Source organism: Anopheles coluzzii, chromosome 3 (assembly GCF_943734685.1).
Source record: "Anopheles coluzzii chromosome 3, AcolN3, whole genome shotgun sequence".
In the NCBI taxonomy this organism is placed as follows: Eukaryota; Metazoa; Arthropoda; class Insecta; order Diptera; family Culicidae; genus Anopheles; species Anopheles coluzzii.
The window spans coordinates 86697000-86723855 of NC_064671.1; the positions used below are offsets into that span (position 1 = coordinate 86697000).

The 26856-nt window shown below is 43.7% G+C and overlaps 1 protein-coding gene across 6 annotated transcripts; it reads left to right on the forward strand.

Moving 5' to 3' along the window:
* The first annotated feature begins 1323 nt into the window (after positions 1–1323).
* Positions 1324–25788, forward strand: LOC120956955 (activated Cdc42 kinase Ack). 6 transcript variants are annotated; one of them, XM_040378806.2, is made up of 7 exons: positions 1324–1424; positions 2128–2625; positions 21117–22272; positions 22340–22513; positions 22587–22759; positions 22834–24733; positions 24812–25788. In XM_040378806.2, exons 3-7 carry the CDS (start codon positions 21149–21151, stop codon positions 24903–24905), a joined length of 3465 nt encoding a protein of 1154 aa, XP_040234740.2. In that variant the 5' UTR covers positions 1324–1424; positions 2128–2625; positions 21117–21148; the 3' UTR covers positions 24906–25788. The 6 variants fall into 6 exon arrangements, with proteins under 6 accessions (XP_040234740.2, XP_049465098.1, XP_040234739.2 ...); XM_049609141.1 differs by having other exon boundaries at positions 1335–2066; XM_040378805.2 differs by having other exon boundaries at positions 1335–1768.
* The last annotated feature ends 1068 nt before the right edge of the window (positions 25789–26856 follow it).

Here is a 26856-nt window from a genome sequence, read left to right on the forward strand (position 1 = left end):
AAAATCATTTTGTGGATTTTTTTTATGTTTTCGTCGGTAACCACCTCTTTCGGGCGTCCACTGCGTTCACCGTCCTCCGTGCTCATTTCACCACGCTTGAATTTTGCATACCAATCAATTATTGTGGATTTCCCTGGGGCAGAGTCCGGAAACTCATTATCAAGCCAAGTTTTTGCTTCCGCTGTATTTTTTCCCTTCAGAAAACAGTATTTTATCAAAACACGAAATTCCTTTTTTTCCATTTTTTTCACAATAACAAAAGTTGCTTGACAAAAGACGCTCTGTCTCACAAACTAATTGACATACAGACGTCAAATTTTGACACGAATCATTTGAAGGTTGGTACTATGTATATAAAAATAATATGCATTTAATACTAGCGGCGCCATCTATGTGTCAGACCGGGGACTTATCAGCCAACCTGTTAGCTCCTATTTGGTCGGAGTCGGAATCGGACTAACAATAATAGGAATCGGATCGGTGTCCTGGGTGTGCTCCAGAGAGCACATAACTAGTCCGGAAGCATCCGAACGAGTCCGGGTGAGTAGTTTAGGTTGGCGGAGCAAAATCAGTAAGGTTATTTCAATTTAAAGTAAAAAAGAAAATTGTTATGTCAACCTAAACTGCTCGCCAGGACACTACCGGACTCGTTAAGACTCATCCGGACTCATCCGAACTGATCCAGATTGTTCTAAACAGATCCGGACTTATTCGGACTGATCCGGAGACGATTCCGGTTATTATCCAGAGTCGGATTCATATTTTGCGCACGGGAGTCGGAGTTTTTCTGTGCCTCCGCTTTGGATTACCCATCACTAGCGCGGAAGAGAAGACCAGCTCAACGGATTCTGGCAAGCTTGACGCGAGCTATTGCAGTCTCCATCTACAGTTTACAGAAAAGAATAAACTTGAATGGTACATAATATACGAAAATAAATTGTGAAATATTTGTCGTTTATTCAAACCCTTCCAATCGTTTTGTAAGGGTGAAAATAGACATTGAAAACACACCCGAAGAAAACGAGAAACACTAACCTTGACATTAGTGAGCGGCCATTTTTATTGCAGCTTTTGACAATTACCAACCAGTTGTTTCCGGTTCAATTGCATTTTAAATACAAACAAATAAGGAATTAGTTTTCAAATTATTGCCACTTCTTTTTTGTTTTCGTGTTTTCGTTCGCATAAAATAATATTTTCAGAGCATTACATATTTCCATTTTACCGTATGCTTGCTTGTCATTATCCAACAACAACAAAAAACCTCACTGCAATAATAAAACAAATCTACAAACCTTGGTCAGCTCCTTCGATCCAGCCTGGCAGAAAAGCACCTTTCACACACCAAAACGGTAAACATCGGATTGCTTCGATGCAAATCATAAAACGCGGATCGTCAGCTCGAACCAGTCGCACGGAGCAGCGTACGTCGCGGGTGTGCTGGGGTGTGAATAAATCGGGTTGCTTCTGAGTAACAAATTGCCCAACGATCGTGTGCGGTCTGTGCGGGTCCAACTGTTGTCGTCGTCGTGGTGTGTGCAAAACTGGTGGCGCGGTACGTGAAGGTGCGATGGTCAGCCAGCCCTTGACCGTACAGCTGTCTGGGTTGGATGTGTGCGGGATGCTTTAGCTGCTTACAGACGGCGTCTCTACACGGCAATCTCTATGTGTCCGCTCTGTGATCGATAGTGGAGGTGCCCAGGCTCGCCCTTTGTATCACCGAATCTCACTGTGTTCGCGTTGTGTGTCCAAAACCCTCGCCAGACGGGTATGTGTGTGTGTGTTTGTGTGTGCGGGAAGGGTAAAAAGTGTCGGTAAATGGTGTGCAACATTGCGGTCCAGTTTTTTTTGGGAGGTCAGCTTTGTTTAGCTTTCCTCCCTAACAAAGCTTGCTGACGATGGTTTTTGCGTGTGTTCGTGTGTGAGGGAGAGAGCGATAGAGCAGCAGTCTGGTCCGCTCGTCGTGATGTAAGATGCTGTGTGTCTGCTGCTGCGTATGTCGACACTGCAAGTTTTAGCTTTAAATGTTGCGCCCTGTTTTGACATCTTTTAAAGTCTGCCTTTTAGTACGATCGTGTAATCTACCGTGTAAAGTGCTCTAGCATAATAAATTACAATTTGTTGCAGGTCCAGTTTGGTGTGGCATAAAGAAGCGTGTTCGCGAAATCGCCGAAACACCGAGAAGATGATGATGATGATGATGGTGTAGTTGAAAGAATCGCGACATGAATGGGTCAAGCTGTGCCCTCCAGCATTTGGTTGGCCGTTCTGTCCAGCCAAAGTGATCATTGTACGTGTGCGAGTGCGTGCCGAAGAGAGTGAGTGAAGTGATTTTACACAGCAAGTGCTAGAACCGACCCAATGTGATGATTTAATTTGCCACAGTCCTCCCCGTACAACAACAAAGTTCCAACACAAAGTTCACGCTCGCCCGAAGGTCGTCCGCGCAAGGGTTTTGTTTTCCGTTGTTTTTGCTGTGCCTGTGTGCAACCAAACCGATAGAGCGAGATTGATACTTCACACACCAACACACAGCGAAACTGAGCAGCACTCAGCAGGCACCGACATCACACCAACACCACCATCCTCGTAGTCCGTCCGATCCGAAGGATAACTCCTTCAAGGGTAAGTAAGCACCCCGCACCGGCTGGCTGGCTGGCTGGTACCGTTTTTGCTGTTTTTGTTTATTTTATTTTTTTAGCATCTCTCCTGACCGATCGAAGCACGACCACGGGCATCCTTTTTCGGTCGGCGCCAGGTTACCTGGCGGCACCCAAAAATCGTTCCAGTGTTTGGGGACCAACTCGCCTTTTTTGTTTTGCCACCAATTTACCTGACCCGGCGTTTGCCGGTTTGCACCTGCCGCCATCGTCCGGTTGTTTTTTTTTTTTTTTTTTGCATCAACCGATGCTTCTTCCTGCAAGATGCTGTGTGTGTGCTGAGATGCAGCTGTTTTGCTTTCGCCTGCTGGTGGTACAGCCTGCTTCGATCGGGTTTCGGGACGCGAATCGAAGAATCGTTTTATCAAAGCAAATTGGCAACCGTTTCTCTTTTTTTTGTTGGCCCCCTTTACAGGGTTTTCCAGGGGTTCTCATCGTTGTGGGACACTTACTTGACTTTTTTCCTATTGGAAGTGAACTTCATAAGCTGCAAATTGGACACTATGGCACCCGTTTTGGATAGGCTTCTTGAAAATTCCTATTGGATTCGTTCAACAAGTGTGCTATAGAGTCCAATTCCCATTACATTAAGTTAATAACGTGTCCAACAGCTATGAGAACTCCTGGAAAACCCTCTATTCACCCCCTGGAACATGCAGCTCCGTAGCACGTGCAGGAAGGAAGTTTGATCGTGTGGGGCAAACGATCGTTCGGCGAAGGATGTGTCTTGCACGTGCCAATCGTGGCAGTTGTTTGATTGTACGGCTACTAGCTCCATTAGATTCAATTGGCAGCGTACGCTGTTTGTAGTGTCAAGGTTTTCGAGAAGCACTACACAAACACACATGAGCATTTGATTGGTTGGAAAGGGAAAAGGTTTGTTTGTATTTGATTGTTATGATGCAGGTGGAATTACAACCACAAAATGCAATTAAATTAAGGGATAATTGTTTGCTGTCTGCACATTAGAGGTTGCTTTCCAAGGAGAAACACCTTCAATCATGTAATAACACAATTTGAATTTTATGTAACATTAATCATTATTTTTCGTTACACTATTCTTCAGCAACAAACAGAGGAAATAGTGTGAAATTGAAAGTTGCATTTTGGAGTTCCATTACTTTAACAATATGCTGAAATTTTGCGAAAGTATGCACTCAAATTAAGGGTTATTGCATACCTCCACTGATTGGTGTCATTTTCTGTCTCAAGTAAACTCTCCTGATAACGTTTGGTGTGACTTCCCCGGTAAGCTTACGCAAATGTGAGTGGAAAAATAGGATTGTTCAGATACTGAAGAAGCTTTTTTTTTAAAACAAATAATTCCGTTACAGTCGTTGTAACTTCATTTTAGCTTTAACTCGCCTCTCTCAGTCATCAATTTTTGACAGTGTATCACTATTGTTGCCTCTTTGTGCCTCGTTGTCAGCTCAATTTCTGTCTGGAAGGCATACAGTTTTTGATATTTTGTTTGAACCTGTGTATTCCAAATTTAATGAATGTTAGTCATCAACCAAAATAAGTGAAGCTTTGATACAAAATAATTTACTTTAAAAATTTGAACTTAAAGTATTAAAAGATTTTGAGAATTTCAGTGAAGTCTGCTAAGTTGGCATCCCCTCGTGAGGCTCTTTTCCATGGCTGGCAAATAAATTGATATTAAACCATTCTTAGTATCGGAACTCTCATTTGCCTGAGCGATAATAAACATGAAATAAATGATGAATCCAATAATTTTAATAACGAATTGTAATACATTTTTGAACTACAGTGAACCCTCTCTTATTTGAGAGGCGATGGGACTGTCGAATAAGAGGGGTTTTCAAATTACAGAGGTGGAAAGTGAATGAAAGGTCCATCCAAACAAGAAAGAGACAGAACATTTAGTATGCAGCCTTAACTGTTGCTATAGGAAACTGCGAACAGAATCGCATCATTCAATAACCATAGCAACACCATACACAAATAAGAGGGACACAGATTTCAGAGGTTTTCCAAATTAGAGGAACAAAAATGTACTGGAAATCAAGGGACTGTGCAAAATGTTCAAATAAGAGAGGTTTTTCAAATTGGAGAGGTGTCAAATAAGAGAGGGTTCACTGTATTATATAATTTAAAGGCAATACTATTATTTTTACATTCAGGAGAGACGATTTCAGCAGCTTTAGAGCCTAAAAAAGGCAATATCAATATTTGAGATAAAAAGTGCCAAAATGCCAAGATGGTGTGCATCACCAGAGAAGATTTTTCTTACAAACAATATATCAGCTCATCCTTCGCAAAAGATAAAAAAAATTAGTTATTTATTATTTAAACACAATTTATTACTACATTGTAACTTTTAGCTTTTCAATATCGTGGCATGGCAACAGCAATCGCGTCCCCCGTCGAGAAGAAGCGGCTTTTTTTGTTTGCATGCCCCCACAACGCGTAGATTGAAACGATGAATGAATCAAGCAATGAATGGTGGACGGGGGGCCCACGGACATCGCAGATTAAGTGTGACTGTGTGAGCACAGCCGTCCCCGAGGGTGTCATTGGTCCAGCGAAGGACAGCGCTGGTGTGGGCGCCGGCGAGAAAGCTTCTCCTTGACCGATATATTGCTCGGGTCATGCATTCAATGTCTCCAGCTCTTCTTCTACCGAAAGTGAGCCTGTGATAAGACCAGCCTTTTGCCACAGATATAGAATGTCGGACGAGCCATTAATGCGGAGGAGTGTGCTACGTTCACGCTAAGCATAAAATGATATCCTTCTGGGCGTTTCTGGCCCTTTTTCCCGTTTAGAGAGCGAACCAGAAAAAAACAGGAGTTCTTTCGCGTGCTACACACAATTTTCCAAGTGGCTCGTGCCGCTCGTGTGTTCGGCTCAACAAGTCTCGCAACTGCCGCAGCACCATCTTGTTTGGTTGCTTGTTGTTTTAATTTATTTAGTTGTTTCTGTGCTGGGAGGGCAACACAAAAAAAGCGAAACCCCTAACAAGTGCGTCAAGTGCCGGTAAAACTTGCACACGTGCCGTTTGGTACGCGGAACCGTGGGCAGGGCGGATGTATCTTCCTCCGTTTGCGTTTTCCTTTTTTTAATTTTTTGTGTGTGTGCGAACATGTGAATAAATTTTAAACAGAGAGAGAGATGCCCTTTTTAACGCATGCCTGCTATCCCACGACCGGGCGGGCTGGGAGGACACGGCCCGTTCTTTTCACTGTAAATTTGGGTCAAGTGAAGTCGGTTCGGTATTTGCCTCCGGAGACAAATAGATATTACTTTGCAAAGAGGAATGGAATGTTTTTTTTTTTCATTCTCTCTCCCTCTCTCCAGAACTGTGCCTAGTTGTCGACAGGTTACTTCCGACCTTCGGTGAAAAGTTGCTGAATGTGTTTAATTTATTATGTATGCTCTCGCATTTACCTTCCATTGGGTTCCACCACCACCGAGGCTTGCGTTTGCGGTTCGATTATGTTTTTTTTTGCATAAAAAAGGAATCATTTGAAATGTTTCTATTGGTAGGGCATGATCGTTCCATTGCTTGGTGCCAACAGTAAAGAGGTTTCATCAACCCTTTCAAGGCGTACTCTGCACACGATTCCACAAGGCTGGTGACACTGCCGGGCGTCACAAGATCGTTCTGTAGGGTTGTGCACAGTGTTTTCCCCCACCAGATGGTGGTGGTGGTGGAAACATGAAGCACGCATGAAGACCTAAAACCGTCCACCAGAGTAGTGATGGGAAAAATGAAGATTTCGTCGATTCCGGCTAGCTCCGAAGTTTTCTGGAATCGATTCTGGCTAGTAGGTCCGGAATCAGTTTCCGGAATTGATTCCGGAATCGGATCCTGAATTGGTTCCGGAATCAGCTCCGGAATCAGCTCCGGAATTGGTTCCGGAATCGGCTCCAGAATTGGCTCCGGAATCGGCTCCAGAATCGGCTCAGGAATCGGAATCGGCTCCGGAATCGGAATAGGCTCCGGAATCAGATTTGGCTCTGGAATCAGAACCAGTTCCGGAATCGGAATCGGTTCTGGAATTGGCTCCGGAATCAAAATCGACTCCGACATCGGAAATGACTCCGAAATCAGAATTGGCTTCGAAACGGAGTCGATTGCTTTCTGCATCTTCATAGGAATATAGGCGTTTGGGTTCAATGATTCTACCTGTTGATAGCGGCAAATAATCAAAATTTACTTGTAAATGATCGAATCACATGGAGATTCCCGGGCTTATTTCGCTTTCCACACTTCTTATTTCAATTCAAAAACTAATTCTCATTCCGGAGCTAATTCCATTTCTGGGGACAAGCGAATTGCGATTCCCAGGTCGATTCCGATTCCGGAGTCGATTCTGATTCCAGAGCCGATTCCGATCCTGGACTGGATTCCGGAGCCGATCCCGGAGCCGATCTCGGAATCGATTCCTGATTCGACTCCGGAATCGGATCCGGATCCAACTCCGGTATCGGCTCCGGAACCAACTCCGGAATCGGCTCCGGAATAGACACCGGAATCGGAATCGATTCCAGTATTGTAATCGGCTCCGGAATTGATTCCGAACACGGAATCGGAATCGGGTAGGTCCGATTCCTAGCTCCCACCACTACACCAGAGCTGGGAATGCAAAACGGTTCAAATTTCTCGACCCGCGGTTTCTCTGAAGGAAGCTGTCGAATGAGACGACACCTCTCTCCCACCCGTTCCGGAAGTGGTACAGTTTCAATGCGATTTTGTACATTTTCCGAGCGAGCGGAAGTGAACCGGCTGTTTGTTTGTGTTGATGAAGCACTGCTGTGAAGTGTGCTCCAAACGGAGCAGGAATCGGTTAAACGGACGTGGTACGATCGGACGTGCTTTTTCCGTGCGCTCTATGCTAGGGCTTATCACAACGGAGGGGGGTTTGGTGGGGTTAAGATAAGCCGGGAGGAATGGACAATAAGCGTTGCTGTTGCATTACGGTTTAACTGGGTGGGAAAAAGGGCTTAAAGGTCTTAAAAAGGGGGTGTAAATGGAAATTTGCAATACCGTTGTTGGTTTGTTTGGTCAAGTTTTAACTTATTTTAATTCATTTAAATCAATTTATTATTTCCACTGTCTGCCCTGAAGGCTTTACTCAGTATCCTAGCTTAACTTTTGGAAGTTTTTTGAGCTTTTAAGCGCTCGTCACTGGCCCTAGAAGAGAATGGACCCAATCGGCGTAGAGTAAAGTCCCGTGTACAAATGAATAAACAAACAAACAGTGACTAACAATTAAATATTAGCTTTGGTGTGTGTCCACAGTCACATGTTGTGTCTTGCTGGTGAACAAATAGTTTGTTTTGTGTGTCTTTTCTTTATTTAGATTTGATACAAACACTCAGACATTGCGTTGACTTTTTACAGGCAAAAATGAAGAATTTACAACTTTGTATACATTTAAAATTTATATTGTTACAACTTTCAAGCCCAAATGTTTGTTTAAAAGGCAAAAAAAACTGCAAAAATTATATATTAAATTAATTATTAAATTAAATACAGAAATTAAGTCAGTAATGTCTAATCAAACGAAGATTTCGTTCTTCGAACCGTTCATCCGTTCGCTGGACTGATTACTTCAATACGTTGCAGGGTTTTCCGTGTCAATTTCCAATGTTCACAACATTTTTCACTGCTTGCTTCAGATGTTTATTCAACAGATGTCAAATGTTGTGTTTGCATCACAAGCATTTTTCAGTTCTTTCGCATGATTTTCAACACATCACAAGCTGCACTGAGTTCTTTGTGATGTGTTGAAAATCATGTGGTAGAACCGAAATTTTATTGTGCTGCAAATATACAGGATTTTGCAAGCCATTTTCGAATGTTTCTATTCATCAAAACCAAAAAGATCAATCTGATGTTTAATTTCCATTCTAATAATTTTTAATTTCTTCAGCATGATTTTCAACACTGGAACGGAACACTTGAAAACTTGAACTTGAACAAATTGTTGCTTTACAGGGCACTTCAAACTAAAGCAAATTAAGCAAAAAAAAAAAAAATACAATTTATGTTGGAAACGAAACATCAGAGTCATGTGGAAAAAACATCTTACACGAGGTGAAAAACAATGAAAAAAGGGCTTGAATATCCCTGTAATTTCTTACCGAACAAACTTACTGCAACGTTTTTGTTTAAAATACATTGTATTGTACTGTCAAAGGCTTTTGACACAGTCGACACTGCATGAAAGTTGGTTAAAAATTCAAAATTATGATTAAAGAAAGAGTCAGCGATTATTTCCTTGGTGCCACAAAATGAAATACGACATCATGACACCAGTGGGAGGAAAAACCCCGTTCAGTTCGGTTCAGTACCCGTACGGGGTATTTCCTTTGATCAATTGTAGCAAAACAAGCTTTCTAATGATTGATAATTCCAGCGCAGCCGAGATTCATAATTAAACAGCTAAAAAAAAAAAAAGGACGGCAAACTCAACTCTACCCAGCGATCGAACTCTTGCGCCCGCTCATCAATACAAAACGGGAGCGGATCTCGCGTTTCGATCGCACGAAATGTGTTTCGTGTTTCGCGATGCGTTAAAGGAAACAGCACCAAAAGGTCCATGAACGCTGCTGGTGAACACAACACAAGTGAAATGGAATTAAAAAGTTGCAATGTAGTAATGTACACAGTGCGGGGAGATTGGCAAAACAAACGATTTGTACTACGCGCACATCGCGATCATCATGCGTCACTGGAGAAATGTTACAATCTCTTTTAGTAACAGGCGGGAGGGGAGTTGTGCTGGACTTTTGGGCCTTTAGTTCGTGTTCCAACACTTTGTTGCGAGTAGCAAAAAAAAAAAAAAAGGGAATTCGTACACATATGCAATGGCTTGCGGAGGCGAGCTAAGAAAAGCTTAAGATGAATCTGGAGTAACGTGTGAACTTTGCTACGATTTAATTGTGCCTTTGAAAACGTACACACCAGAGACATGTACTTTTTCAACCTAAATTCTTAAAATCACTTAGAAACGATCTTGCCTAGAGGGTATCTGGTGTGTTTTTGCGTACATACTTTGTTGCATCAGTGCGGGCTGTGGTTTCATCTCGTTGTGTGATCCAGTTCGCGTCAGATGCGGCCACACAATTCTTGGGAAAGATCTTTGCGCCACAGATTGCTAACTGGTGGAGTGGAAGATTATGGGCCATTGATGTATGGTAAAATCATCAGCTTAGCCCTTTTTGGTGCAAAAATTGAGTTATACAAATGACGAATGTCGTACAGTTTTTAGTGAATGGTTATCCGGGTCAATTTCCAATGTCTGCAATATTTTTCATTGATTCCGAGATGTATTTCAACAGCTATCAAATGTTGGTTTTCCATCATATTTTTGCATCATATTTTTGCAGTTCTTTCACGTGATTTTCAAGCTGGATTGAATTTGACAGTTCTTTGTGATGTGTTGAAAATCATGTGTAAGAACTGAAAGTTTAGAATTGTTGAAACCAATCTTGCTGTCGGTGAATAATGTTATGCACATGCGAAAGTGAGTTGGAAATCCCCGCAACATTGATTTGGAGCATGACCCAATCAAAAAAGGTCTTGTTTTAATAGTTGGTTCAGACTACACGGCCAATACACGCAATACAGCATGGGCGCTGGAGTGCTCTGAATACTTTGTTATGACTGTCCGCATGATTTGCGTCATTCTGGGATTTCTAACGATTACAGATTGTGTTTATTCTGCACAGCTTCAATAACAGACAATCAAAATATGAACAAATGTTAGTTAATGCCATTATTATCGCTACCATTAGCAGCATACCAAACATTTCGGTGAAATGGACAATCATACAAAAAGGTCGTTAAAGGTAAAATGAATGTACTATATGTTTGTTTCTTTATTAAGGCCGGGCTACATTGATCGTACTCGCAAGCGTAATTTTGATTTTCACTAGCGCATCTGGCGGCGACTGGTGGAAGCTATTTTTGGTCATCGAGGGAATGGTCATGCCGGATCTCAAAATTAAGTAGTTTTTCCATCGTTTTTCATTGCAAAAATGGATGCAATGCGTGCAAAACATGTGTATCTACGTTTTACAAAACTTTTCTCCTCCGTTTTTAGTAAAAAAAATGGAAAAATAAAGGCCGGGCTACATTGATCGTACTCGCAAGTGTAATTTCGATTTTCACTAGCGCATCTGGCGGCGGCTGGTGGAAGCTTTTTTTGGTCATCGAGGGAATGGACCTGCCGGATCTCAAAATTTAGTAGTTTTTCCATCGTTTTCCATTGCAAAAATGGATGCAATGCGTGCAAGACATGTATATCTACGTTTTAAAAAACTTTTATCCTCCGATTTAAGTAAAAAACATGGAAAATTAACGTATTTTCTGGAGCGGCTCCAAATTGTTTGGCAAAATGCTTCGGTCAGCCGCCGCCAGATGCGCTAGTGAAAATTGAAATTATACCAAAGAGTACGATCAATGTAGCCCGGCCTTAACGTATTTTCTGAAGCGGCTCCAAATTGTTTGGCAAAATGCTTCGGTCAGCCGCCGCCAGATGCGCTAGTGAAAATCGAAATTACGCTTGCGAGTACGATCAATGTAGCCCGGCCTTTAGGATTAATCTGGACTTGAATCTTTGAAGGCAGCAATATTAAGGCCGGGCTACATTGATCGTACTCTCTGCTGTAATTTCAATTTTCACTAGCGCATCTGGCGGCGGCTGGAGGAAGCTTTTTTTGGTCGTCGAGGAAATGGTCGTGCCGGATCTCAAATTTAAGTTGTTTTTTCATCGTTTTTTGCCATGAAAATGGATGCAATGCGTACATGACATGTGCATCTACCTTTTACAAAACTTTTCTTGTCCAAATTAGGTTAAAATCATAGAAAAATTACATATTTTCTGAAGCGGCTTCAAATTGTTTGGAAAAATGCTTTGGTCAGCCGCCGCCAGGTGCGCTAGTGAAAATCAAAATTACACCAGAGAGTACGATCAATGTAGCCCGGCCTTTAAACGCATTTCCATTTAAAGGTTACATGACTGCACAATGAAATGTCAATGCTCCTCTTTACTCCGAACAATATGCCGACATTAATGACATCGAAACCCAATTAAAATGAGGAACTTATGACGACTTCTTAAAAAATGACCTAAGACTAAAACCAAATCCATACAGGTCCTTAAACCAATACATTACTCATTCTGATTTAGGAATTGCTTATGAGCTCATACCGATTCTGGACCTAATACTAAAGCTATACTAGTACTAGAACTCTCTCCTAGAAGCTCATGAACCCATACCGGTCTTGGAATTGATCATAAACTGATCATGATCATAAAATAGTCCCCGATTATATTCCGTTCCTGAAACTTTACCTGGACCTATTCTCGACTTGGTCCGGGTCTGGAACCGATACAGTTCCAGTTGCAATCCAGTTGCGGCACTTCGTTTTGCATTGTAGGAAGAGCGAAGAAAATAGCGTAGGAATTCTGGATTTGCAACGAAACTTGCACCTGGTTTGGGTCTGGAACCGATAGAGTTGCATGTTAGGGGAAATGTTAGGGGAAACCCCTCAATCCGATGAGGAATATACAAGAATAAATGCAACAAATGTACACTGTATAATTAACTTATGAGATTCAGCTATAAGTGGTATATCATTGGACAATCAAGGAATCACAAGCCTTCTCAGGCTACATTTAAATACTAAAAAATACTAAGTGGATAATTACGGAAAACTATTTAAAATATGAGCTTAAAAATACACACTTTCCAGGCGCAACCCAGTTAGACATTCAGCTCAGTCAACGATCGCACGGTTCAGTCTGTCCGAAGCATGGGAAACAATATCCGGTCGAGTCTGTACAATTGATTTCCATTTCATTTGAGTTTCCCAACACGTGTTTTTTTTTACTTCCTGCGCGGGTTGATACTCTAAAAAAGTTCAAAATTAAAAGGAAACACTTAATCGATTTTTTTTATTAAAGCATTGTCTTCAAAACCTTTTTGAAAAGAATGTTTAGTTCTCCAATTCAACATTCATATGTTTGAAATAACACCAATTTAAATGCTTCATAGATTTGTTAGATGATTATGATTCAATGATTATTCTAATTATACCTAAATTTATAGTATCAATATTTACAAATTTAGTTGAGTTTTCGTTTTAAGTTTTAATAACTTAATAGGAGTTAAATGTGCTTGCTTTTTGAAATTTCAAAACATTTCCTTCCACATTGCCTGCAAAAACTACCTTTAAAACTTCCATCAGCCCGTGCCCAAGAATGTCTGGATGTTTTTCTTGGCCTGGCTTTCAAAGAAAAGCGCACCATCCACCACTTTCCCACTTGCATCCTCAGGGCGCCTTCATCTCACGTGCTGTATCGCTCGCACCTCTCGTCGGTGGCGCAAAATGAAGCCAAGGAAATGTATCCACCCCGTGTGTGTGGTGATTGTTTTCCTTTGCCGGTTATATCTTCATCACGGCACCCGGACCGCCGACCCCGGCCGCCGAGATACGGACCCGGTGCGCGTCGATACTTTTGCTGCCCGAAAATGGCATTTTATGTGGTGCGGATGATAGAAATTTATGGCCGAACCGAACGCGCGCGCTCGTGGTGGCGCGGGATGGAGATTTTCGTTTTCCTTTTTTCCCCCCATTAACAGAGCGAAGGATGTGTTGATTTTGTTTGTGTGTTTTTTCCTTCAATTTTGTTGAGTCTATCCCACCCATAGCGGGAGGAGAAGTTTCATTTTTATTTGCTAGCTCCAAAACCGATCGTATGCCTGTGGGGGAAGGCAATGTTTTGTGTGGAATAGCTCTGGTTTGTTCTGCCTGTTCCAATAGAATGTCTTGCGTGTGTGTGTGTGTACACCTTTTTCAAACCCCCGGTTGCGTGAGAATTGGAGGAGCTGTGTTTAACGATGGAGGAAAATGCGAAGGAATGAAATGAAAATTATTCACCGTCCAAACGTTCGATATGGGCCTCCCAAAACACACTCACACACCCACCAGAGGTATCACCAAACCCCATTTGGATTGAACGCACGTCGTTGCACTAGAAATAGACGCAGGAAATGTGACGACACCCCAAAAAAAACACCGCCGTCGAAATGGTCTTTAGCGCGGCCGCTGCATCATCGTCGTCAGGTTCTGCAGCTGTGCATACACGTGATATCATCCCCCCTTTATGTTTGTACTGCGTCTTACAGTGATGGACGCTGCTCGCTGCAGCCCCGCAAGGAAAAAAAGGTGGCGACAGACGCTTCCTACCACCCATTTACCTATTGTTTAATATTCCACGCATGTAGCGCATTCGCTCGTCGCTGCTGGCGCACGATCGCGTTCGTACGATCAACATAAACATATCATTCGGGTTCATCTCACCGTCACCGTGTGCTCTGCAGCACGGTGTGATTCGCTTCCGTTTTCGTGCCGCCATGTTGCCGCGATGCCGAGGGGGAAAAAAGACCGTCTCGTCTCGAGCAGAGTCGTCCGCGACAGCCGAATACGGTGGCAAAGGGGGAGTGGAAGCTGTGGTAAATGATTGCATATTAAAAAAAAGTGCATTTTTGCTACCTTGTTACAGTATCGTCACCCATACACAGGGGGTTGGTCGTTACGTTTCGTCCGCGGTCCAGTGCACCTCTAATGCCACCTGATGCACATGTGCGGAAAGGGATGGAGAAGACGCATTTGATCGGCAGAATGATCACACAAACACACGAACACTTCGTGTGTACGGTACAAGGTGGGAAGGTACTGTACACGATCACCTGCCGATTACGCCACCGGCAATGCACGGTTTTGCGTCCTTGTCATTCGAGACCGATGGTCTTGTCCGATGGCGGGTTGTGGGTTTTTTTTTGCGAGACGTGCTGAACATTTTAATGTTGTGTTTTTTTTTTGTAATATTTCCATTTCAACACACATATTAAAATATAAATCTTTTGTAAGATCATTTTTGGACAACATTATACAGCCTCATAGTCAAATGCTTCAGTTTCAACAATTTTTTGATCGGTAATTAAAAAGTACTGCAAATTGTACTACAAAATCAACAATACTTTGTGATTTTTAACCATGATATTTTAACCACTTTTTAAAAACAAAAGGGGCAATAGATGCCGAAGCACACTGTCGTAATTGGCATATTTGTCTTACTAAACATTTGCGATTAATGTGACATTGACTTTCAAAGATAGGATATTCCTGGTGACATATAGGCTGAGTAATGTCACTGTAAATCATGCAAATATCGTAGCCTGAACACTTGTGGCATTTACAGGGTTTTCCAAGTGATTTTCGAACGTGCACATTATTATTCATCACCTCTAAGATGTTTTTTTTACAGCTGTCAAATGCTGTATTTGCTTTACAGGGTTTTCCAAATCACTTTCAAATGTGCACCTAATTATTCGTCGCATCCAAGATGTTTTTCAACAGCTCAAATGGTGGTCAAATGGTGTATTTGCTTCAAAATGAAATTTCAGTTTCAACAAATGGATTTCAACACATAACAAAGAACTGTCGAACTCAATTTTGCTTTCGTCGTGTTGAAAATCATGCTGAAGAAATTAAAAATTATTATGATGGAAATGAAATATCAGATTAATGTGGATTAACATGTTGCACGCGGTTAATAACAATGTTTACATTCGAAAGTGACTTGGAAAACCGTGTATAATAAAATTTCAGTTCCTACACATGATTTTCAACACACCACGAAGAACTGTCAAACTCAATCCAGCTTGGGACGTGTTGAAAATCATGTGGAAGAAGAAGTGAAACATTATTTTGATGCAATTACAACGTTTTACAGCTGTTGAAAAACATCTCGCAAGCAATGAAACAAATTGTAGACATTGGAAATTGACTCGGAAAACCCTGTATTTGTCTTTAAAAAAAGACGTATGTATTTGTATTAAAGCTTCCAAATGTTCTGCTCCAATTTGTTATTATGGTGGTCTTTTATATATTGAAGAGTGAGATTATATTGAAGTCTTCAGGCTTAAACTTTGTTTTAATATCTGGTATTACTGGTTTAATCTGGTATAAATCAATTTTTTTTAAAGAAGAATGGTTCAAAAAGGTCGTATTGTTTATAGGAATAACATATTTCTTTTAATATGTTACTATAATCGTATATTACTTTACTGTTTAATAACATATTACTTTATTTGAAAATAAAGTTCAATACTCTATCTGAGAAACGAGGAGTATTCTACTCCCTTTAAATAAATTCCTATAGCAAAGACCTTGGGAAAATTGTAAAATCCACACCGGACCTGCCGTGAAATGCGAATGAAGATGGAATGAAACACAAATATTTGGTCAGGGTTCGGCAAACTGTTTTGCTTATCCCGAAAGGATGTGTTTTGAAAAATGTAATAAAGACTTAAAAACAGTACAAAAAGTATGAAACACTTGTATCAAATGTATCTGCAAAAATGAAATTCACCTAGAATTAGATAAACAGCTTTAAGTCATTTCTTAAAAAAGACTGTTAATTCGTTGTATTAAGGGAAGGAAAAATTGCTTTTTTAATTCTGGATAATACGCAATTTTATTTTGAATCGGGATGAATTCATGATTTAAATTTAAAAATTAAATTCATTATTTAAGTAAGTAAAAATGCGTGAACATGTCTTTATTTGTTTTGCAAAACACATTTGATGATGTCATGTTGTAAAAAACCTTCTTAAGTTACCGATCAAATTACCACCAAAGTTTAAATTACTATAAACCTTATAATACTTATTACTCTTCTAATAAATCATTACTTCGCGACTGCCTTATTCATTCGAGGGCAAGTAGTGCGCGACCACTGTCATTAATGATGATCGATCGATAGCGCCTCGATAGCGCGTACGAAGAGGGGGTTCTAAACTAAACCTGTTAACGAACGACACAATCTACCATTTCCAGCCGTAGTAAGGGTAAATAGGAGAGGATGCAATTATTCTAATGAGCTGCTGCCGGTTACCGTCTGCGATAAACCAGCACCACCGCCGTGCACAGCAAGCGGATGTAACGCGATGACGCGCTTTAAATCGACGGTGAGATCGATAGTATAGGCAGCGAGCCGACGGGTGGAGTGATTGAAGTATTGCAGTAAACCATGTCTGCTCTTTGCCGATTGAAACTATCGATTGTGTCAAAATTCAAAGTAATGTGGGTTGATTGTCATATTTCCTTCGGTTCGGATTACTTCTCTTGGTTAAGCTGTCACTTATCCGTTACAACCATTTTCACTTTACGCGATTATCACTCCTTAACGTCTAATATTATTGACACTGAACGCGGGGAGTGTTGCATTCCCTTCAAAACTGTGCAGTCTGCCTGAGCTGGGTTGGGTTGGTTGTCTAGCACTAGCGAAAACAGGAAAAGTAATACGGGAGAGACTCCATCGTTCAATTACCTTCAATTAGTGTCTGAGCAGCTCATCCACCTAATCGACCACCACCCTCCCGGTCTATTGTTTCCTCTTTTTTGCACTATTTTGCTACATGCACTTGACTTATGTTTGAAGACGAGCTGCGCCCCGTGATGGTTGGGCGTGTGATCATCTGTTCGTGTGTGATGTTTCCGCTCAATTAGCTCCCGATCGAGCGAGCATTTGCAATGCGGTTGGGGGCAAGTGCACGAGATTATCTTATCTTCTTACCAACGCGGTGAAGCAGGTATTCATGGAGTAGCATGGCGAACACCTTTCAAGTCGATCTCGGTTGAATGGTTTCACTTTTCATGTTTACTGCTGTTACTTTCTTTAGAGTTTCTGTTGAGTGAAAAATAAAAACTGCATTTCACTCAAATTTTCACTTTTTGTGTTGCTAATAAGATACCTTTTTTCAATGTTTTTTTTTTACAATATTATTGTTTTTTGTTCTTTACTTCTTTTGGAACAAGTTTCTAAAATGATTGAAATACTAAGTCGTTACCATATTTAATGGTCCATTTTTGAATTTGTAAATTGTGTTCAATGAACCTTTTTGTTTTCGTTTTCTAATTATTAAATGGGTTTTATATCATTTTTGTTTGTTTCCTTAAGTCCTTGCGTCTAGTTCTAGTTTGCTTTTATTCTCCATCGGATAGCCCATTCGTTTGAATGGCTGTTTTTAATTGCCCTGAATTCTGTCTCGTTCAGACATAATTTTCCTGAGCTCTTTTTCCCGTGAGAAAGCAAATTCTCAACAGTTAAGTTCTCTTCGCCTGTTGCCCAATGGCGGGAAAAGCATCACATTTACCATTTAGCTGAGAATGAAAGTGCAAACAGGTGCAAATAACATGCAGACAGTTAAAAATGGTGTTATTGTATTGTTATTATCATTGTTTAACATTGTTTTAGCGCTCGTCTTACGTTGTTTATTATTGTTGTTACTTTTACATTTGTATTCGAATTATTTTATATTTATTTCAGAACAATTAACGCATTTACTGTATAATTTTTACGTCTGAAATTACAACTATATGGATGTCGTTTTCGTCTTGTTTTTTTTTAAAGTCCTCTTTGACTATCCATCGACCGGAAAAGCAATAATTTTGAATGTTTTGCAATCGATCGGTTTCGCATGTTTCCTCTTCTCCCTCATCTCCCTCTTCTTTCATCTGTGTTGTGTTAGGGCGTTTTGTGTGCATGTGTGACGGTTTAGCTCACCCGATTGAAATCAAACAAACGCTAACGCTTCGGGAGGATGTTGCCAGCGGTGCGGGATTGCGTACGTTTACAAAAGCAAATCAATCTGTTCCCAAATGACGCAATAAACTGTGTGCCCACCCAAAATCCGCTCTGTCCGCGGTCGTGGTGGTCTTGTAACGATCGATCCAATCATCTACTCGGCATGAATGAAATCCATCGGCCAATCGCCCTACGGAGCCCGGCTCGCATCGAAGCTGTGGCGCATCCATGTCCCCTGGAATTGCATATGATTGGATGATTTAATAAATTTATGGCAGATTTTGCGTTTGTAATTCCTTCTCCAAAAAAACCCGGTGAAAGTTGCCGCACTGAAAGTCAAAGCTAGGTATTTCACACTGTGCAACCGAAGGTTTGAAAGTTTGAGGCATTTATTAATAACGTTGTAATCTATTTTGCTGGTTGCGATTTTATTGCAATTTTGTTGTAGCAATCGAAAGGCAAGCTGCTTTGTTCCGTGAGGCATGAAATTGATGCGAATCGCTTCCGTGTGTGTGTGAGGTTTCTATAATTGGGAGTTTCAAATTTTCGAAATTAACAACATGCTTATCGCGAGTTCAAATCACGGATGGATTCAATCTACTGCCACACCTTCCTCAAGAAGTAATATTAATATATAGGTTAAGGTCACAGTCAAAGAACCGAAAGAGCTATATTGTACTACGACTACACGCTTGGCCAATCAAACGATCAATTGAATTGCTGAAGATGTAATTATATTTAATTGCATACATTTATTTATTGTTTTCAAATCTTTCACTTCGTCCTTATCTACATCACATGTTTGTAGAAAACTTTTACACACTCTTTCTTATTGCTTCAAGAGCAAGGCAAGTGGCTTTACCCTTGTGTCATTACTTATTGTGCACTTAGAATTGCAAATTTCAATCTCTGCTTCTGGGTGGATCAAACATACGATCAAACGAACAATCAGAGCGCACAATTGCCGTCACGTTTGTAACGAAGCCAGCTGCATCAAGCGAAGTCTAAGTACTGCAAAAAACCTGCTTATCAAGTACCATACCCTTACTATCATCATGCCGAAGCCGTCTGTTTTGGTTTCAAGGTTTTTGGCGTCTCTTGATCATCCCACCACTTGCCTCTTCTCTTCTAAAAAATGCGCAGGAAGTGGCAAAAGTGTGCATGTGTGTCCACGGTCACCGACACATTCCGTTGACGCGCCTTGGTGCCACAATTATGAGGAGGTTACGCTGATAATCGCCCGAAAACCGTTTGGTGCCGGCAAACTGTTGCTCCCTCGAATTGTGTTGGCGTCGGGGCGTGCAGCCAACGATGACGATTTGAGTGAGTGTGTCGCGGATTCGAATGAAACAGGGAAAAGATCCCAAAAGAATGAATTCAATTCTACTGCTGGGGCAGAAGCAGAACGTGCCCTGTGGTACAATTTTGTTGATAAATCGGGGACGCACGATTAAAGCGTCATGAAGTTATAATTAGTGGCAAACGATGGGGTATTATCAACATCGTCAGCACTCTTAAACAGAGTATAGAGGTGGGGCTCGTCTGGTCGCATGGGAGCTTGCTTAATAAGTAGGTTCTTATTTTAATTGAAAGGAAGTTTTTCAAATCTCTTCTCAACACTCGTTAAACTCTCATCCATGAAAGTCCATGCAGATTATATCGGACTCAAAGTTCAGTGGCTTTGTAGAACGCAGCAATTTTCTGGGAAATTAGCAGAACTTATAATTGGGCTAAGAGATTCGCAAATATTTCGAGGTATCTTGAATAGACAGAACAAAATTCTTCTATTACAAACTATTTACTTAAGGTACTCTTAATAGGAGTTAAAGAACATAGGAAGTCACTGCTGTCACAACATCAAATGGACATCTAACATAGCAGGAATCATGGAATTCGATGGTCGAATGGTACACGCGACGGCTCCTATAGCTCCGGACGATGTTCGATTCCCACCTTGGCGATCGTTTTTCAACTTGCCAAGACAAAACATGGATATTAGTTGAAAATAGGCTCGTTCGTATGTGGAAACAGTGTGGAACGATCGTTTGAAAATAAAAATGATTAAACAAACGAATTATTAATAGAGAGACCAGTTCAGCAAAATGTCTTGAACATCACTAGATATTCAGCAACGAAATCAAGCGTGTTAGCTTGATGTTCATTGCTGATACTCAATGAAAGTGCGACATGACATGTCGAATGTCTGACTGACAAACTGAGCTTAATGTCGGGAGAAATCATAATCATGATTTTTTTCTGGCTGTGAACAGTGAGTACATAACTGAGTTGATCAGAGGTGAGACTCAAACAGTTGGTGGACCAATCACATGCTTGATGACATTTTGGAAACACTTGCACGCACCGCATATCTCCCATGACTATCGGGATGATCACCGACTGAAAATGTCGCGACCACGTGACTGACCAAGAGTTGGTTGCACACAATGTCACCAAGCAATGTCACCTCTGATCATCACAGTAGAGCTGGTGACGCTGAAATTATTTTGTTTCAGCTGGAATTTGTCATAACTATGTCAGTGACATTTGGCGACTGGTGACATCACAGTAAAAAAAAAGTCATGACATAGTGACTGACCAAGGGTTGGTCGCAAAAATGTCACGAAGCATGCATTGGTCATACCAATCGTTTTGAGTATCACCTCTGATTATCAATATTGAGTACGTGACGCTGTCATGGATTTTGTTTCAGTCAGACTTTTGTATGACATTTTGCAGCACTTATTGAGACATTAAAAATACTGTTGATAAAATGATGTGTTTTCAAACATTTCTCATTTTTCTCTACTTCTCTCTTTCTCTCTAGCTTTCCTTTACTTTTCACAGCACCTCCAAAAAATGTCCGACCCGGACACGGTCTGGCTGGAGGAGCTGCTGAAGGATGTCCAGCTGGAGCAGTTTCTGCCCCGCATCCGGGACGAGCTGCAGGTAACGCGGCTCGCCCACTTCGACTACGTGCACGTTGACGATCTCGAGAAGATCGGGCTCGGCAAGCCGGGCATCCGGCGGCTGCTGGAAGCGGTAAAGAAGCGCAAAGCGCAACAGTGGCGCCGCAACATACTGTCCAAGCTGATCGGGGGCGGCAAGCAGCAGCCACCGAAAAAGTCCACCGGCGGTGGGTCCGTCGGTGGCGCCGGTCAAAACGAGGAACCGTCCGCCCTGGCCCTAACCTGCCTCATCCACGAGAAGGACGTAACGCTCTCGGTCAAGCTGGGCGACGGGTCGTTCGGGGTGGTACGGCGCGGCGAGTGGCACGCGCCCGGCAATCATCTGGTGCCGGTCGCGGTAAAGGTGCTGAAAGCGGACACGCTCGCCCAGCCCGGCGTGATAGAGGACTTCTTCAAGGAGGTGCAGGCGATGCACGCGATGAACCACCCGAACCTGATCCGGCTGCACGGTGTCGTGCTGTCGCAGCCGATGATGATGGTGACCGAGCTGGCGGTGAACGGATCGCTGCTCGATTTGCTGCGCAAGCAGTGCAAGCATACGCCCCTGCCGATGATCTGGAGCTGGTCGGTGCAGATCGCGACCGGCATGGCGTACCTGGAGAGCAAGCGCTTTCTGCACCGCGATCTGGCCTGCCGGAATGTGTTGCTGGCGGCGGGGAACAAGATCAAGATCGGCGACTTTGGGCTGATGCGGGCGCTGCCCCAGCAGGAAGATTGTTACGTGATGACCGAACACAAGAAGGTACCGTTTCCGTGGTGCGCGCCGGAATCGTTGCGCTACCGGCAGTTTAGCCACGCGTCCGACACGTGGATGTTTGCGGTGACGCTGTGGGAGATGTTCACGTTCGGGGAGGATCCGTGGGTGGGTTTGAACGGGTCGCAGATACTGCGCAAGATTGACCGGGAGGGGGAGCGTTTACATCACCCGGATGCCTGCCCGCCCGATGTGTACCAGCTGATGCTGCAGTGCTGGGATAAGACACCGTCCGAGCGGCCTACCTTTGCCGCGATCAAGTAAGAAACTGACTGTCCAGTAAGAACGAACAGGAATTTGATTTAATTTGATATTTTTGATTTACAGAGAGTTTCTCACCGGCGTGCCGCCACCGATCTATCGAGCGGTAAGCAATTACAGTGCAGAAAACCGGCTAGCAGCACAACAGGGCGACACGATCGTGATCGTCGACGATCGGCCCGAGCTGCAGTTCATCAAGGGACAGAATCAGCGAACGTTCGATATTGGCACCATTCCAAGGTAGGGGAAAACAGTCCCTAAACATTCGTTTGTACTGTTTTACTTAAAATATGCTTTTAATTCTTGCTTCCAGGGGCGTTGTGGTCGATGCTCGAAAGTCTTCTACAAGCTCGTCGGGTGGATCGAGCGCCACGATTAGCCGCCCGTTGCATGATTCATTCCGGCACACGGGCCATGGGTCACCGTTTGGTGCTTCCTGGGGCAATCCGGCTACGCTCGAGATGGAAGGAGAGGTTAAACTTCGAAGTAAGAGAAAGTAGTTACATTAAATAAATGCAACATCATGCTAAGAAGCAACTCAACCCTCAATTTTCTTTTAGATAAATCAAAGGACCTGGTAAGCGTCGACCGGCGCGGCAAATGCATCTCGGAGCAGTACGTGAAGGAGCGCAAAAGCAATGCATCGAAACAGTTCTCCTACAACAAGCTGGTGAACGAGAATCACTCCAAGCAGCAGCACCTGCACCACCAAGCGCAGCTACATCGGCCGCCACGGCCACCGCAACCCCAGCAGCCGGCCGCCACCGAAGGCATACTGATCGATCTTTCGTCGCCGAACGACGATGCAACGTTCGGCGGGAGTTCCGGTGCTTCCGGCGCTGCGCCCGGCACAGTTCGCCAGGTGGCCAGCATACTGGACGAACCGATCGACATCCCGACGGAGGGAGACGATCCATTCGGTGCGCAGCAGCCGGCGCAACAGCAGCACGAACAGCAGCACCTTCAGCTGGCTACCGTCGCCAGCTTTGCATCCGTGTCACCCGTCCCGTCCGTCGCAGCGAAGCTCGAGCCACCGCCCTACCAAATGCCACCGAAGTACAGCAACACGTACGGGATCGTGCACGACAGTACGCTGAATCTTAGCATCGCCACCGAACCGGATCCTTTCGCACCGCAGCAATCGCAACCTGCCCAGCAGCACTATCAGAAGCAGGAAACGATCGTAACGTCCGACTACGAGAGTGGTCCCTCCAGCTCGGTCAGTGCACGCGACTTGATGGCTAGCATTAAGCGGCAGCAAACTATCGAGCAGGTGGCAGCACCACCGACCCAGCCCGTGTACGGCAATTGGCGTGGATCGGTATCGAACATCAACTCCAACTACGGCCGAGTGGGAACGGATTTGGATGGGCTAACGGCGGATATGCTCTCTTCTCTCAACAATGGCCCCAGCGGCAGTGGACTTAGCTCGCCGGGCGGCATCAGGGACGCGTACAACGATTCGCTCGAGGTGAACGTCAGCGGGAACGGGCTTGCCTCCCCGTACGGTGGCTCAACGGCGCACGTGAACGTGACGCCGAAAAAGCTCGACAAATCGTTCCTGGCCGAGCTGGAGAAGGACATCTACAAGCAGGAACCGAGCGCAGGCAACAGCATGAACAGTTCGGTCGCGTATGCGGCACGCAACAGTGCGAAGGACGTGTCCCATTCGAAGTACGACACCACGGCGAACCTGGCGATGAGCCAGATCTACGCCAACCAGGCCAATTCGATCGCGCTGGCGGCCTCCCTCCAGCAGCAGCTTACGCTATCGCCAAAGAAACAGAACATGGTGCAGCAGCCGGTCGCTTCCGACACCAACACGCTGGTGCAGCAGATGTGGGCGGAAAGGAACAATGTGGCGGCAGCAGCAGCAGCAGCACCGTTGCCCGACGGTGGCCAGCAGCCGGTATCACCGCAAAAGTCGCACAATTTCGTTGCGCTTTCGAACGGCGTACAGTCGGCGCATCACCATCAGTACGGCTCTACGATGAGCCTGTCCGGTGCGAACATCTACAGCTCCGTGTACAATGGAAGCATTGCGTCCTCCGATGTGTACCAGACGGTTGGTGGCGATCTGTACGATGTGGTGGCACCTACCCCCGCCTCACTGTACGAGCGTGTGCCGGCGCAGCAAATCTACAACAACGTGATGGGCCAGCAGGGCTCGATGATGGCGATCAACATCACCGGCCCCAACGCTACCGCAATCTACGACGAGGTGTCCAACGAGCAGCTGAGTGAGTTGCGACCGATTCGCCCTGCCCCGTCGGCACCACTGTCCGCCCAGCAGATCCAGCGGCGGTTGGATCGATTGGCGCAGCAGGATCAACAGGTGGCCAGCCTGCTGCAGGAGCTCGGTGATGAGGCGAACGAAGAGGAAGCGCGCAACTCACTGGCGGCCGTCAACTGGGATCACACGCTGGCGGTGCGACACTTTAAAATTGAACGGCTTTGCCGGTAAGTAGTGCATGTGGCAAGCGACAAAAGCCGTGCAAATGTGTAATTGTACTGTCTTATCTGTTTTTCTTTTGATAGGCTTGGACTCGCTAATCGTACCCGGTGTGAGGAGGCACTGCAGAAAACGGGCTGGAGCATTCAGCTGGCCGCCTCGATTCTGCTCGAAACCTAGTCCCGGGGGACGATTTGCACGAGTGATGGAGCTTTATTTGAGCAGATCGGGGCAAGAAAGAGCGAGGCTTGACACAAAAACACACAAACAAAATACGAATTACTTAGTTGTAGCTAGCTTTAGTGCGAATGCGTCCTTTGAAGAGGAGGGGGGCATAAGCGAGGAACGATACAAACAATGCGAATCAATTTATGTTTCCCTCCCTTACTCTCGAATTTCTCTCTCTGCGAATACTGCGAATATTGCAGTGAAGTATAGCGAAATCTCATGCTATGTAACAAAAGTATTAAAGGGAAGGTTTTGTCTTGCTTCAACAATGCGACAAACCGAGCGCACAGGTGGTCGTTTTTCGTTTCGCCATCTGCCTACTTGTACATATGTTGTACACTCTATGTTAGAAGTTACACCCGCTGATAGTTAAGGATCCAATTGGAAAATTGTTAGCAAAGCCAGCTTCAGAAGCCCAGCACCAGCACTACTACGCTTTACAAAGCACACGAAACTGCAACCAATGTCTTTGTCTCTCTCTCTCTCTGGAGGGGTGTTTGAAGTTGTTTTAGCTGGCAATCTTGCGTACTAGCAACAGAAACGTTAATTTTGTACTGTGCGCGACAGAAAGAGGATAGATGTTTTATTATTATAAATTATAGCGTAAATCCGTTCACTTCCATCCAAGCTGTGTGTGTGTGTGCAGCAGTTGTCGAATTTGATAGGCAATCGGTATAAATCTCGTCGTCAATCTCAGAGCACTTCCTTCACTCCCATACTGAGCTGTCTACGTGTGCCTAAGTTAAAACTATCTGTTTAGAGAAATGCGTCTCCAAGAACGGCTCGTAAGGGGAATATTATACTTATATTTTACTAACCGTACGTCCAAAGCAAAGCAGATGCATATTTTTTTATTGACATTCTATTGAGAAATTGTTACGTTTTGAACGGGTTCCTTTCTGTTGATCGTCGTGCTGGAAGTGGAGATGGGCATTTCAGTTTGTTTAAGTGAATGTGATAGAACCGAGTCGTTCATCAGAATGAACTTGCACGTGATTTCGGTTCTTCCGTTCGTTTGCAAATAGAAATACTTGTAAATTCTGTAAATCGGTACACATTTCGAAAATCATTAGAACTATAGATCGGTTCGCCTGGTTGCCTAAACAGCAAGCCCATATTTACAATCTATCTTTTGACGATAGAACGAATTCTGACCTTACAATTCATCTATTGAATTCTAACTGTAGTTCTATTCTTGTGAACCGGTTCATTCTTTTTTTTACGTGAAATTTGTCTGGCACACATCTAGCTGGAAGAATGTTCGCATTGCTGCTCCACCTGCTTCTGGTACAGGCCGGGCCTACGTGCCGTTCTAACTGCACCTTTTACGTTGTACACATGATTCACGGACTCTCCTCTGTCTGCTCTTTAACGTCATCCTGGAATGTGTCATTCAAAGCGCGGGGCTAGACAACGACATCCGTGGCACAATCCTCTACCTGTCTCTCCAATTTCTTGGCTTCGCGGATGACATCGACATCAACGGCAGGACAACAGCAAAGGTGAGTGAGGCGTACACCCGACTCAAACGCGAAGCAGCAAGAAATGGATTGAGAATCAACGCGACGAAGACGAAGTACCTGCTTGCCGGAGACTCAGACCACCATCTGGGAAGCAGTGTATTAGTTGACGGCGACAATCTCGAGGTAGTAAAGGAGTACTGCTATCTTAGGACGGTCGTTACTTCGGGCAATGGCCACTACGATCGAATGTGTGCATCCACGATTTAATCGCGTTCCACTGCGATAGAATCGCATTCCACTTCGGTTTAATCGTGGTCCAATACAGTTGGATTTTAAGATTTTAAAGCTAGAGCATAGTAAAACTGAGGCACAAACCGAGGTGGCAAGATGGCGTGGAGGCGTCCGCCATTAAGGTCGGAATAACGGACTGGCAGACAGAT